This window comes from Schistocerca cancellata, chromosome 4 (assembly GCF_023864275.1).
Source record: "Schistocerca cancellata isolate TAMUIC-IGC-003103 chromosome 4, iqSchCanc2.1, whole genome shotgun sequence".
NCBI lineage: Eukaryota > Metazoa > Arthropoda > Insecta > Orthoptera > Acrididae > Schistocerca > Schistocerca cancellata.
The window spans coordinates 140,628,647-140,642,265 of NC_064629.1; the positions used below are offsets into that span (position 1 = coordinate 140,628,647).

Genomic DNA, 13,619 nt, shown 5'->3' on the forward strand with positions numbered 1-13,619 from the left:
TCTGAAACAGTTTTGTATAAAATTAAATAGTGTAAAAAATCTGCTGCATCCATGACTATGTTGAAAGAATTTTAAAAAATATTTAAGCTGGTCATTACATGTTAATTCTTACAAATTGAGGCATTTTGGAGGAATTGCTCAATAAAGTGAACTGACATTTTGTCAGTAGTTCAGTAGCAGTGCTCTAGGGAAGGCAACAGAAATTATTTTAATTGTTACCTGATGATAGATCAAAGCTGCTGAAAGACATCACAATAGATAAGTAATAAAATTAATTATTGGTTATTGAGTTTTGTAGGGCAGGTATAGAGTAAAACCTGAGACACACAGTTCCCACAAAAACAAACTTTTAATTGAAGTGATTATAAACAACATAATCTAATAAATGAGAATAGGAAGTGAAAAGTTTGCAACAAAACATGGACCGAAATTAACCTTGATTAGAGATAAAAAAACAGTGCCCAACTGGATACAATGGGTTATCTGTGTGTTTTTAAGGATGGAACCAAAGTTAGGGCTTAATGACTTGAGGTGAAGAGAGAGTAGTGGAACTCAGAAGGCCAACATTTCATGGAAAGCTCTTGTAAAAACAAGTGTGACGATGGTGAAAAATTGCCTGAAATGATTCCAAGAATTCTTCAACGTTTCTCATGCAACACACTTCTACATAATTACAGCCCACTCACGGAGTTACAACGATATCCACTGGGTTTCCTATTTTATACTGAGGCATGTAAGACTTGAAAGCATCTTCCACTGATTCATATGCTGCATTTGTTTCTTTCATACTAATAAGTGCAAAAGACTGTTCCACATCCGAAAGAAAAGACATTGTACATAACTTCTTTGTTTCCAGAGTAATAAAACAGCATTACTCATTTTCTTTATCTTGTAAAATTCAGTTTACAAAGTTAAAGTTAATTTTAGTATGCATGAAATTATACTGATCTCTCTGGTTATATCACTTCCTTACAATTGGCAAGAGGACTGAGGATATGGTAATATCAACTTGTCTTAGAAATATATGAAGAACTGTACCAAACAACCTGTTATACTCACCTCATTCTCTTGGGAACTGCCCATTACATAGAAAAAAAGATCAACGTTTGACCTGTACACACATGTCAAACCATCCAACATTATAATTTCTGCATTAGCCCTGTGCGTTTTGGTGAAAAGATTTTTTTCAAAAGTTTTTTGCTCTTTCGCAGATGGAAATATATTTTTGTCATAGTATTTTGCAAGGATCCTATTTCCATCATTGTCAAGTATTGCAATGCCTTTCACAGTGTACAGGCTCGGTTCCTAAAAAATCAGAAGTGTCGATTAATAAAAATATGAAAACAAAAAAAATTATAATTAGAAGGTAAATAACACATTGGAATAATATGTACATACACTGATGAGCCAAAACATTACAACCACCTGCTCAATAGCTTGTTTGTCCATGTTTCGAACAAAATACATCACTGATTCTGCATATCAGGGATCTGGTAGGTTTGTGGAGGTATGTGGCATTAGATGTCTACACACGTATTATGTAATTCACTCAAATAATGGGCCACTGATTTGCGTACATCAAGCGAAATAGATCACCAAGACATCAAGGCGAGTTCACTATAATGTTCCTCAAAGCACTATAGCAAACACAGTTCTGGCTCCAAGATAGAGACAATTATAGCAATGAAAGATGACATCACTATCAGGGAAAGCATCAAGCATGAAGGGATGCAGGTGGTTCGCAGCTGTGTGTCAGTGACTTCAATTACTACCATAGGTCCCATGCAAGCGCAGGAGAATGTCTCCCACAGCATAATACTGCTTCCACCAGCATGCACCCATGGCGCATTGCACATTTCGAGCTGCTGTTCATCTCGATGAGTGACTGTGCGCACAACCATCGCCCTCGTGATGCAAAATGTGATTCACCCAAAGAGCCGACATTTCCATTGATTAACAGTTAAATCCTGGTGGCCCCGTGGTCACTGCAACCTTAAATGACGATGTTGTTGTGTCAATATGTGATCACATAGGGGTGGTCTGCTGCAGAGCTCCATGCTTAATGATGTATATGAACAGTGTGCTCCAAAACACTTGCGTGTGCACCAGCATTGTGATCTTTCAGCAGAGATGCCACAAATCACCATCTTTTCCACTTTACAGAGCAAACAAGCCTCCGAACCCCATGTTTTGTGATGAGCATTAGTTTCTTTGGCTTACTCTTTCCATAAATGCTCACGGCAGCAGCACGTTAACATTGGGCAAGCTTTGTCGTTAACAAGCCTTTCACAGGCTCTGCATAATAATAATCTGCCCTTTGTCAAAGTTGCTTTCTCAATGGACCTGCACATTTGCAACCCATATCTTCGCTAGAGTGATCCTCTGTCGGTATCTGCTCCAATTACATACTTTTCTTATGTCATGCGCTACAATGTCAGGTGACGAGATGGCAAGAAGTCATTCGTGGTCTTCTCAAAGGAACCACGCCAGCATTAATCCTGGCACTGCCAAGGAAGGGGCTTTATAGGCCCACTGACTTAATAATTACACGTTGTATCAACGTCTTTTGATAAATGAACTTGAAATCAAAGCTTGTTATCCATTACTGCATTTACAACTGAGTGCTTATAGAATTTGTTAATTAAAATCCATTTATCTGATTTTATTCTCATACGCCTTAGAAGCCTCCCACCCATCAGTAACACTAGGGATAGATTTCAGGTCATTGTGGAGTATGTGGTATTAGATAAATTTAAATATTTAAAATTAAATGATCTTTTGCACTGTCGTCTTCAAACATATTTTTAAGAAACCGTTTTTTTTATTTTCACTGTTTCTGGTACTGTTGAACAAGTGACATGAATAGACAATGTTTACACTATAGTTCTATTGAAGGAGTGCTTGAAGTCTTGAATGAATCAGATGTAGATAAAAATGAAGTGGATGATAGTATGGAGATACACTGCCTGAGAATGAAGATGATGTTCAGCCCAACCTACCAGATGCTAATAGCAACTTTTATAAATTCATCGCCAAAAGTGGATGTGAGTATGTTATAGAGCCATCTCGATAATATCAGTGTTCTGTACAAAATATAGTGCGGGGCAGAATGAGGCTAAGACAACAAAGAAAAACTAAGTCTCTGTAAGAGGCTTCTCGACCAGATATTCAACACACTGATGAAATGAGTTATTTTGTTATATTTGGCACTTCCTAATCATGGGTTCAAATCATGATAAGATACCTGTCCAAGATTTATGGTCTATGCTTCAGGCCCACCAAGTGTACTAAGGACCACTTAGCCCAACCAGATTTTTTGAACCGAGTAAAATGTTGAGGCCTGATGATAAGAATACAAGAGAATCCCGGGTCAACATGCTACAGGGAATATGTCTTTGTTCCATGGTCACTGCCCATTCAAAGTACTTCTAAAAAAAAAACTGAAAAATGTGGCATTTTAATTAGAATGCTGTCCGATTCCGGAACTAGATACGTGGTCAGCATGGACGTCCATACAGGAAAGTCTGGAAATGAACAGCATCTAAATGGACCAATGGATATTGTAAAGAGATCAATAATATCCATCAATAAATCAGGTCGCAGTGTTACCACAGGTGAGAAAGCAAAGTGACTGCTGTTGATGTTTTTGACTTATCACTGGGGTGATTAGTGAAGACTCAAAGAAGACTAATCTTTTTCTTTTATAACACCAAAAAGGGAAGTGTGGACACGAATAATAAGGCCTCATGTACACAAACGGGCCTGAAATTTGTACAGGCTTCAGAAGCGGCATTACAGAAGCATCTGATTCCACCTGTCTGATTTGACCCATGACATCAATATGGTGGAAATGCCTACTTCCAGTGTATGCAAAGGGGAATTTAGGGTAGGGACAAGCTAAATATACAAGAATGAAAAACACCCCACCATACCAAAACTAATAATATATATAAAAAAATTAATTTACAGCATTCCACTACAACAAAACCAAAGGAATCTGACATTTCCCTCGGCCTCTATAGCTCAACCGCAGCTATCCATATCAGAAAACCAACACCTACTACCCCAAAAAGTGAACTCGGACATTGCCCTTGCCCTAGATAACTCAACCGTAGCTACTGACACCAAAAAATCAACACCTACCACTCTGGAAAGTGGAACCAAAACCCCAACAACTCAAATACCCCATATTCACTACATAAATTAAAACACAACCGGCCTACCATAAATATACAACACACAAAATATTACAATTACTATGCAATAAAACGAAAATAAAAATTACTTACCAACAAATGCCTCCGGCAATAACAATTAGCCCCCCCCCCCCTCCACACACACACTAACACACTCTGAAAACACAACATACACATGTCGCTGATCTGAGCTGCAGGCACTCTCCTCAAACTATGTTGTTGCCACAAACTTGACATCTAACATATTCAGCAATAAGACTGAACATCTGCAGAAACTTTATGACAAGACACCGTATCATCGCCCATCTCAGAACACAATGACACAGTCATGAACTTCCCTGTCATATCAATACCTTTAAAAAGGAATAAAAAATTTATACTTCTTTCCACACATCAAACTAATTAGACATAACAAAAAAGCCAAACACAGAAACATCCTTAATAACGCACTGGAAAGACATCCACATTATCGCACCAACTACCTAAACTCAAAACCATGTTAGCATGACAACCCAAACTCAAATGAACCCAATACTACACATTGAACTCAGCATGTCCACATCCACCACCAGAAAGCACCATCAAATACATCATCTACGAACACAGGGTAAAAGCACATGGGTGGACTCTTGATGCTTCCATTGACCCTCAGAAGCCAGTAACAACGGCAATGGAAAGCACCACACAACGGCACCTTGCTGCACTATGGAACCTGTGCCATAAACAGCAGAGCTAGGAACATGTGGATGGTGCCAGATATTCTACCAAGAAGCTGCACCTAAAAAGTTCAAGTACAACAAGTTGGAAAAATCAACTGTTACCTGCTTTCAGTGCCGCAAACACATCTGTGTAAAACACCGCAAGAGGACAGTGTTGCGTGAAAAATATGTCTCAGAATGAGACAGCAAATTCTGTTTGCTCCATTTAGTAGACTGAAATTAATTATTAACAGTGCAGGGAGAAAATTGTACAAAGTGAATTTGTCCTTATAATAATTTAATATTTACCTGGTATACAAAAAATAATGTATAAGCAGTTCTATGTCTTTTCAGTGAGATCAGAATAAAATAAACCTGTTGGTACTACATGTAACAAAAATTACCTAGGTAATGTTAGTGTTAACTTCAGCAAATTCGGACAAAAACCCAATCCAGGATGCATTAAAAGTTACACATCCCCCTTTCATTTTTCCAGTCAATTTGTCACCACAATCATATTTGCTACTCTCAAATTCAATGGATTTGCCACTCACAGCCGAACTGTCACCTTCCAACCTAACCAAGATCTCATGCTGCACTACGGATCAGTCTGTCACCACAACCATGATTTCAGAAGCAGGGAGGCAGGGGTGGGGGGTCCAATATGAAACATAATTTAGCCCAGGAAGCCAGATGATGTAAGAATCCCCTCAATCCTGAATGAGAGTCCAGTGCATTAATATGACTTAGCACCTTACTCAGTACATGGTTATGAAAGGAAAGTGCCTACAAGGAGCAAATAGCATGCACTAGAAGTACAATCAATGATATAACTAGAATATGACACTGTAATATTACACTTCTGAAAAGTATACACACATGGACACCTCCCACATTATGTCCAGCTCTTGCAACTGAGTCCCTACCCTGAGGAGTTTTAATGTACTTCGTTTGCAACAGAAAAAAATAACACCAGAAACATTATTGTGCAAAGACACACACAACGTCTGGTAAAAGCTTAAAAAGTACTTAACAGTAAACGAGGGTCTAGTACTTACAAAAATATTCATTTACAGTGTAGAAACACTGCTCAACTAGAAATGTTCTTAGCTCTGCTCTAAAATCTGTTCCCTTCTCCCAACTCCCTCATGCAAGTTGGCAGTGCATTGTAAAGAGTGACACCAAAGTGTTCAATGTCTTTCAGAACCAGTTGTGAATGTTATAACTATGGTATCACTGCTGGTTTGCCAGTCTCTCTGTTTAGATTTTGTCATCAACACAAATTTTTGTAAGTATAGCGAGGGTACAGTAAACACAGCAAACCTATGAAAATCACAATTTCAGTACAATTTTCTGCAACTGGCTGTACATTTAATTGGTCTACGAAAAAATACATGTATTTTATTTATTTCTTTATATAATGATAAGCTTCCTGTAATTTCAGCTCAAGTGAAGAACAGCAATTACATACCATGCTCCAAAAATATCACGAAAAACAGCTGCTACGGTATATAACCTCACAAATACGGAAGATCCGCTGTTAGTTATATATAATGAATTACAATGCTTTGTTCGTACTTGGAAACAACAAATTAAACGCCAAATGAAAAGGATTCTTTTGCATCAAACAAATTAACAGGGCACGACATTTACAGTAAATCCTACGGGTCGTGCGTATGTAAATAAGTAACGTCATAGATGAAAAAAAACAATATCATCTCACATACATGCGGCATCTGCAAAATTCTGATAAATACTTTAAAAAAATAGGTAAACATACCATGTACGAACAATCCATGGTGTTCTATTACCCAAAGTTCCACGTCAGTCGTGTTCGCTACAGAAAGCAACAAGACGCTAACAGTGTTATATAATGAATAACGAACTACACTTAACGTAAAAACCAGACAACGCTGAACTGCTAGCAACTTCCCAACATAAAAGTATGTTTACTTGTAGCTTATATTAGGTTTCTTCAAACTACAGCACATTTGTCCACAAAAAAAGCAACGATTTACATTGTCAACGTCAAGCGCTTTGACAAATCCAAAGAGGTACATTTGTATAGATAGTTATATCGATCCTGTCGATTGTCTTTTAAGATAAAGTGTCAAACCGACGTCTGACCAAGTGTGAAACAAAATTTCAACAATAGTGTAATTATTTACTGATTACTGTGATTAATTTCTCTTCTCTTATCCAAATCTGAATTTGTGAAATAATTTAGGTTCTTCGTTATTGCGAGTCAGTCTTTTGTAAAAAAATATGTTTCAATTTTCAGAGACATTTTAGCGCACAGTCTAAGAATATCTAAATACTTATTTATTATAAACGAACATAAGACTGTTGCAGAAAACTGTTACTACAACCAACTTTATCTAATTATTTACTTGTTTCTGAAAATTTATAAAGTATTAATTGCTCCTATCAGCGGCGAGCGGATTTTTATACTCATTTTGGGACAGCAGTTCGTTTCTTGTGTAGGGTGTTAGCAACTTGCCTTGCAAGGGAAAAATGTAAACGAAATGTCAGAGGTGTAAAGGACGGCTGAGATGATGAAGACAGTAGCTCCATAAGCGATGGCATGTGGGCCATATTAATTATCTTAAGCCCGGTCCACACGCAACGATCTGTCTGCGCAGACATCGGCGCAGATGTCTGTACATGCAAAAAATCGCTGCAAATGTGGTGTGTTCACACGACACAAACCCCAATCTACTACTCGCCCGCCATCTGTCGGTGTAGAAAAGAAATATCAGTGGCAAGGGACTGCGCTCCCCGTAAACGTCAAAAATATAATTCAGTTATTTTGAAATATAGAAATGGAGGAAGTTCTGTTGTGGTCTGTGTTCGCAACTTGTGTTGCAAAAAACATTCAGACCAACCGCTGGAAACAGAGAAAGCGGTCAAAATGGTGTAGACAGTGGCTGTTAAAGCGAAAGCAGTTTTCTCACGTAAATTTACTGCGAGATTTGAAGGGCGAACCTTAAGAAAGCCAAGCAGATCAAAATACCATAACGTTGGCTGGTGTACTTGATCTACTCCTACTTCAGATCTTCTAGATTTCTGAACTTTGGATAACTCTTTTCGGTAAACAGTTCGCAAAGAATTTTTTTTTTAAATTCTGTTTGCCGAGGCGTCAACTGCTCGCAATTTTTCTTTTTGTCTCTGTCACTATATTCTTTACTTTTAATCTTCCACAAACGTGGGTGGTTTCTATATATTTCAATGAATTCACTGACAAACTCTCGAGAACACTGACGAGTATCAGCCATTTTAATGCCCTGTGCACACAAATATTTATTTATTTATTTTATTTATTTGATTAGCCATCCGTAGACATTTTGCAATGTATGGATGTTGTCAGTTTGGATACAGTGATTTTTGCAGATACATTGACACTTTTATATGCATTTACAGAGTATACAAATACAATGACATTTATCACTTAAATTACATTCAAACAATTAAATATTCACTTATTGTTTAGAAACAGTGTTCCTGAAAATATAGTTTAAGGGTTTTTCTGTAACAGTGCATGTTGTTAATTTCTTTGATGTCCTGTGCAGCTTGTTATACATTTACAGAATATACAATACAATGTCATTATGTCACTTAAATTACATTCAAACATTTAAATATTCACTTACTGTGTAAAAACAGTGTTCCTGAAAACACAGTTTAAGAGTTTTTCTGAAACAGTACATGCTGTTAATTTCTTTGATTTCCTGTGGCAGCTTGTTATACAATTTTACACCCTGATACAAGAAACTTTTTTGGGTCTTATGCTTATTTCTCCTATCTAGATGAAGGCAGTGGCTTGTTCTTGTGCTATAGCTGTGTAAAATGCTGTTTGTACTATAATTCACTATATTTTTCTTTATATATACTATAGTGTGGAACATAAATAAACAGGGAACAGTTAGAATACCAAGTATTTTGAATAGTTCTCTGCAGTGAGCCCACTTACTGCTTTTAGTTATAATTCTCACTGCTCTCTTCTGCACTTTAAAAACTGTTTGTAAGTTGAGTACATTATTTCCCCAGAAAATTATCCCATAGCTTATGACTGAATGTACATAGCTAAAATATACAGTTCTTAGACATTCATCGCTGCATACTGAGGAGAGAACTCTAAGTGCGTAACACGTTGTAGATATCTTCTTTGTGAGTTTTTTAACATGTTCACTCCACCTAAGCTGGCTGTCAATATGCAACCCTAGGAATTTTGTGGTGGGCACTTCGTCTACAGAGGTGTTATGTAGCTTTAACTTTAGGGGACTGTTTTTTCTGTTTATTCTAAAGCGTATGCTATTTGTTTTCTTAATATTTAAGGTCACTTTATTCTCTGTAGACCATTTGTAGACATCTTTCAGTGATTCATTACAATTTTCCAACATTTGTGCTGATGTCTCACTGGTGATTATAATATTGCTGTCATCGGCAAACAATATCTTCTCTCCATGTCGGATATATTGTGGAAAGTCATTTATATAAATCAAGAACAACACCGGACCCAGCACACTTCCCTGAGGGGCCTTCAATATTAATATGTTGTGGATCTGACAGGTGTTTTTCTATGAACTTTGATCTACTGGAGACATGCGAGATCTCTACCCACTGTACTCTATTTTTTAGGTATGAATGGAACCATTTGTTGATTACCCCTCTTACTCCTAGTGCTTCTAACTTAAGTAATAGATTCTGGTGGTCAACTGTATCAAAGGCCTTTGACAGGTCAAGGAATATGCCAGATACATAGTTGCCTTCATCCAGTGCTTCTAAAACCACTTTAGTGAAATGTGCTATTGCCATTTCTGTATCTCTGCCGGGTCTGAAACCAAATTGGTCATTTGAAAGAAGGTTGTATTTGTTTAGATAGCTCATAAGTCTGTTCTTCATTATGGACTCTATTATTTTGGAAAATGATGACAGTAGGGCAATTGGCCTGTAGTTCTCAATGTTTTCTACATCATCTTTTTTGTGTAGAGGTAAAATTTTTGCATGTTTCAGATAATCAGGGAAACAACCGGCTTTGAAAGATTCATTTATGATATTGGTTAGGGGGGCTTTGATACTATTTATGCATTTTTTCAGCACAGACATTGGAATTTCATCTAAACCTGCTGAATTTTTGCTCTTTAATTTCCTTACCACATTACATACTTCTTCCTCAGTAGTGGGTAGCAATACCATTGAATTTGATGTATATTCCCGTGTTCGTGGATTATGAGATTTTGAAAAATTTTCCTGTAACTTTGTAGCTATACTACTAAAGTAAGAATTAACAAAGTTTGCTAGTTCTTTTGGGGTACTTGTTAGGTTTTCTTTGTTCCTGATTTGGGTGTTTATTTGCCTTTGTGTTGCAGTTCCTGTCTCTTGTTTCACTATAGTCCATGTAGCTTTACTTTTATTTTTAGCTAGATTTATTAGTCTATCATTGGCCTTTTTTTGCAACATTGAGCACCTTCCTATAGATTTTTTTGTAGTTTCTGTAGTAATGAAGAAAATCTGGATCACTGTTGTTGTTTTTTATAGAGTTTAGGTATTTAAAAGTTTGGGCAGATTTTCTAATTCCTGTGGTAATCCACTTATTTTTGGTGGATGTTCCAGTAGAACTTAGTGCTTTGGGGAAGGCTTCTTCGAATATTATCTTAAACTCCGACATGAATTTGGAGAATTTCTGATTCACATTATTTTCTGAATATACTTCTTCCCATCTTTCATGTCTTAATTGTAAGCAAAATTTTTGTATTGCTGCGTCTGAGTAGACTCTTTTAAACATGTGGAGGTTTACTGGTTTTTCTACAGAAGCTTTTACTTTTATGATTTGGCATAAATGATCTGACAGTCCAAGATTTTTGACAGTTATGACACAGTTTTCCCCACCTATATCTGTAGCTACATGGTCAATGGTAGATGTTGAGTGTTTGGTTATTCTTGTTGCACAATTAACTAAAGAGGACATGCCAAAACTATTCAGAATATTCAGAAAAGTGTTACTGGTTTCATCTGCCTTAGCTGTGTTAATGTTTAAGTCACCACACAAGAGTATGTTACATTTCAGGGATGACACTTGTTCTAGGCTTTGCATAAGTTTTGAAAAGAATGTTTCTAAATCACCACTGGGAGAACGGTATACACATAGTACAAATAGTTTTTTGGGCATATCTACAGCTGGTATCTCTACTGCTGACACTTCAAAATGCTTGTCTACACTTAGTAGGATAATATCATTCCTAACTTTAAATGAAATACCACTCTTAACAAAAATACATGATCCTCCACCTTTCATTGAGTTTCTGCAATAAGAACAAGCTAGTACATATGAGGGCAAATTTATGTATTGAATTTCATTGACTTTGCACCAGTGCTCTGTGATGCAGATAACTGGACTGTCTAGGGATTGTAACTCAACTTCTAGCTGTTGCACTTTGCTTTTTACACTCTGAATGTTTTGGTGAAGCACTGTTAGAGATTTAATGTTACTTATCTTGGAGGTTTCTTTTTCATCATGCTTGTGACTAAAAAATCTTGCAGATGGGAGGGAGGCGCTCTCTTCCGTCTGATTGTTGCTCCATGTGAGGTTGTGTACTTTTCTGCCACTGCTGATGTTGGAACTGCTGCTGCTCCTGTTGTCTGTACTGCTTCTGTTGATTGTGCTGCTGCTGACGGTGCTGTGTCTGCTGTTTCTGGTACTGCTGCTTTTAGTGACACTGGTGGCAGTTGTGCTGGTGTTTCTGCATCTATTTTTGTTGATGTTACTCTTACTTCTACTAGTGTTGAGTTTTCATCGATTTTGCTATTGGGATAGCCTGGGATGGCGGCTAATTCTGCTGTCACCTCCTTTGAATGTGTGTTTTGGTCATCATTGCTTTCTGCATGAAAGTCCAGTGGCATAACAGTTTCAGTTAAAAAGTCGTCTTGCATGTTGAGTTTGTCTAAAGTTTCACTGATTTTTTCACTGAGCAGTCTTTTGCCTCTTCTGTTTAGGTGCATTCCATGATTTGTGTAGCTGCACCTCTGAAGAAAATTCACACTGAGAAAATAGGCATTTGAGTAGGCTTTACAGATTTTCTGGAATTGCCTGTTTGCTTTTTTAATTTCTAAATTTACGCAAGAATTAGGTATGAGATCATGCCTATGAGGTATTCCTGTTACTATCACTGTGTCCTTTTCGGTAGCATGAAGAATTTTCTTTAGGTTGCGGACTGCAGTTGCCAGTTCATTCCTATACACATCGTTTGCGCCCGCAATCAGTACAATGCGCCGATTTTTGTTTTGTAATCTGTCTTGCTCAATGTTTTTAGCTACTTCCTGTATAGGAGCCCCTGGTTTAACATATCCACACGCTATCACATTGTGTTCAGCACGCAATATTTCTGCAAGATTGCGTCCATGGCTATCAGAGTAAACTGTTACTTTTGTACGTTTATAACACTTTTTCGTCTTCGTTCTTCCGATAATGCATTTATCAATTTTGAATTTGTTCACTTCACACGTTTCTTCCGCTAGGCCTACTGTGTTTACATCAGTCTGTACAGTTGTGTAACAAACACAAATACAAACACTAGACTGAGCAAACAGCTGTTTCGGGCCAGATTTGCGGCGATCTCCTGTCCACACGCTCCACCTTGTCTGTGCAGATGCGGTTTGAACCCACAGATTTGAGAGGTTTCGCTCAAACCTCCAACTCCAACTTCCAGGTTTGCACACACCTCAGGTTTGTGCAAATCTTCTGTCCACACACAACGATCTGTCTGCGCAGATGTGATGTGCGCAGACATTTGCGCAGACAGATCGTTGTGTGTGGACGGGCTTTTAGAGAGTTATTTGGCGAACCCTAAGATTTTAGAAATTATTTATGAATCGATATATAAACGTACATAATTTACTGATGGTCGTAACTCCTCCTATAACAGAAAATATTTAAGAGGAGAGCCACCTCACCTCATGAGAGGTTGACAGCTATGCTACGATTCTTGGAACAGGTAGAAGTTATAAGAATTTGGAATTTTCAGCCAGACTGTCCAAGCAAGCACCAAGGGAACTGATGTGGAATACTTATAAACCAAAGTACATTGTCTGTGCTACGAATTTCATCAATGTATACCTCAGATAGAATAGATTTCGTTACTTAAATCTTTATGGTAAACAGTCCACAATAAAAACTTTTTTATCGTTTTACTGTTTGGCACAGGGTCTCTATTAACACTTTGACTGATACGTGACCACCTGTGGACCCAGGAGCCAGACACAGAGCGCCCTCCGGCGAACACACACACCACTCTGTTTAGCAAAGTGTATATTATAGTGCAGTACTGTGCATTCATCTGTACTTCTTGATTGAGTTGTCACACTTGTACTGGAAATTAGGCACAATACCTTGATCAAATATTTGAAATTTGTTTTTTGCAACTTTATACGCCATCTAAAGATACACAGCGTCCTAATCAGGGTGCAATTTGTGTCCACCAGCACCCAATAGGCACCAGGCGTGAACCCCAGTGGTCTCATGACAGTCAACGTGTTAAATAATGATAAGCAGCTACCTTCTTACACCAACTGCAGTATTACTAGGATTTAATATTCTACAAACGTGAGAGAGTGTTATATATTCTCATGAATTTCCGATGAATTCTCTAGAGCACCAGTGCATATCTACCATTTTAGAATTTCATGTGTAAACAATGTCTAGAAACACTAAACTGAACAAACAGTTGAC

At 37.5% G+C, this 13,619-nt stretch overlaps 1 protein-coding gene across 1 annotated transcript in view; it reads right to left on the bottom strand.

Moving 5' to 3' along the window:
* LOC126183849 (coatomer subunit zeta-1) overlaps positions 1 to 6,938 on the bottom strand; it is a 28,174-nt gene extending 21,236 nt beyond the window's left edge. The window contains exons 1-2 of the mRNA XM_049926136.1: positions 6,675 to 6,938; positions 1,060 to 1,305 (exon numbers count right to left, since the gene is read on the bottom strand). Coding sequence (XP_049782093.1) covers positions 1,060 to 1,305; positions 6,675 to 6,692 — 264 coding nt within the window. The 5' untranslated portion in view covers positions 6,693 to 6,938. The remainder of the gene's footprint in view (positions 1 to 1,059; positions 1,306 to 6,674) is intronic.
* Between the last annotated feature and the right edge of the window lie 6,681 nt (positions 6,939 to 13,619).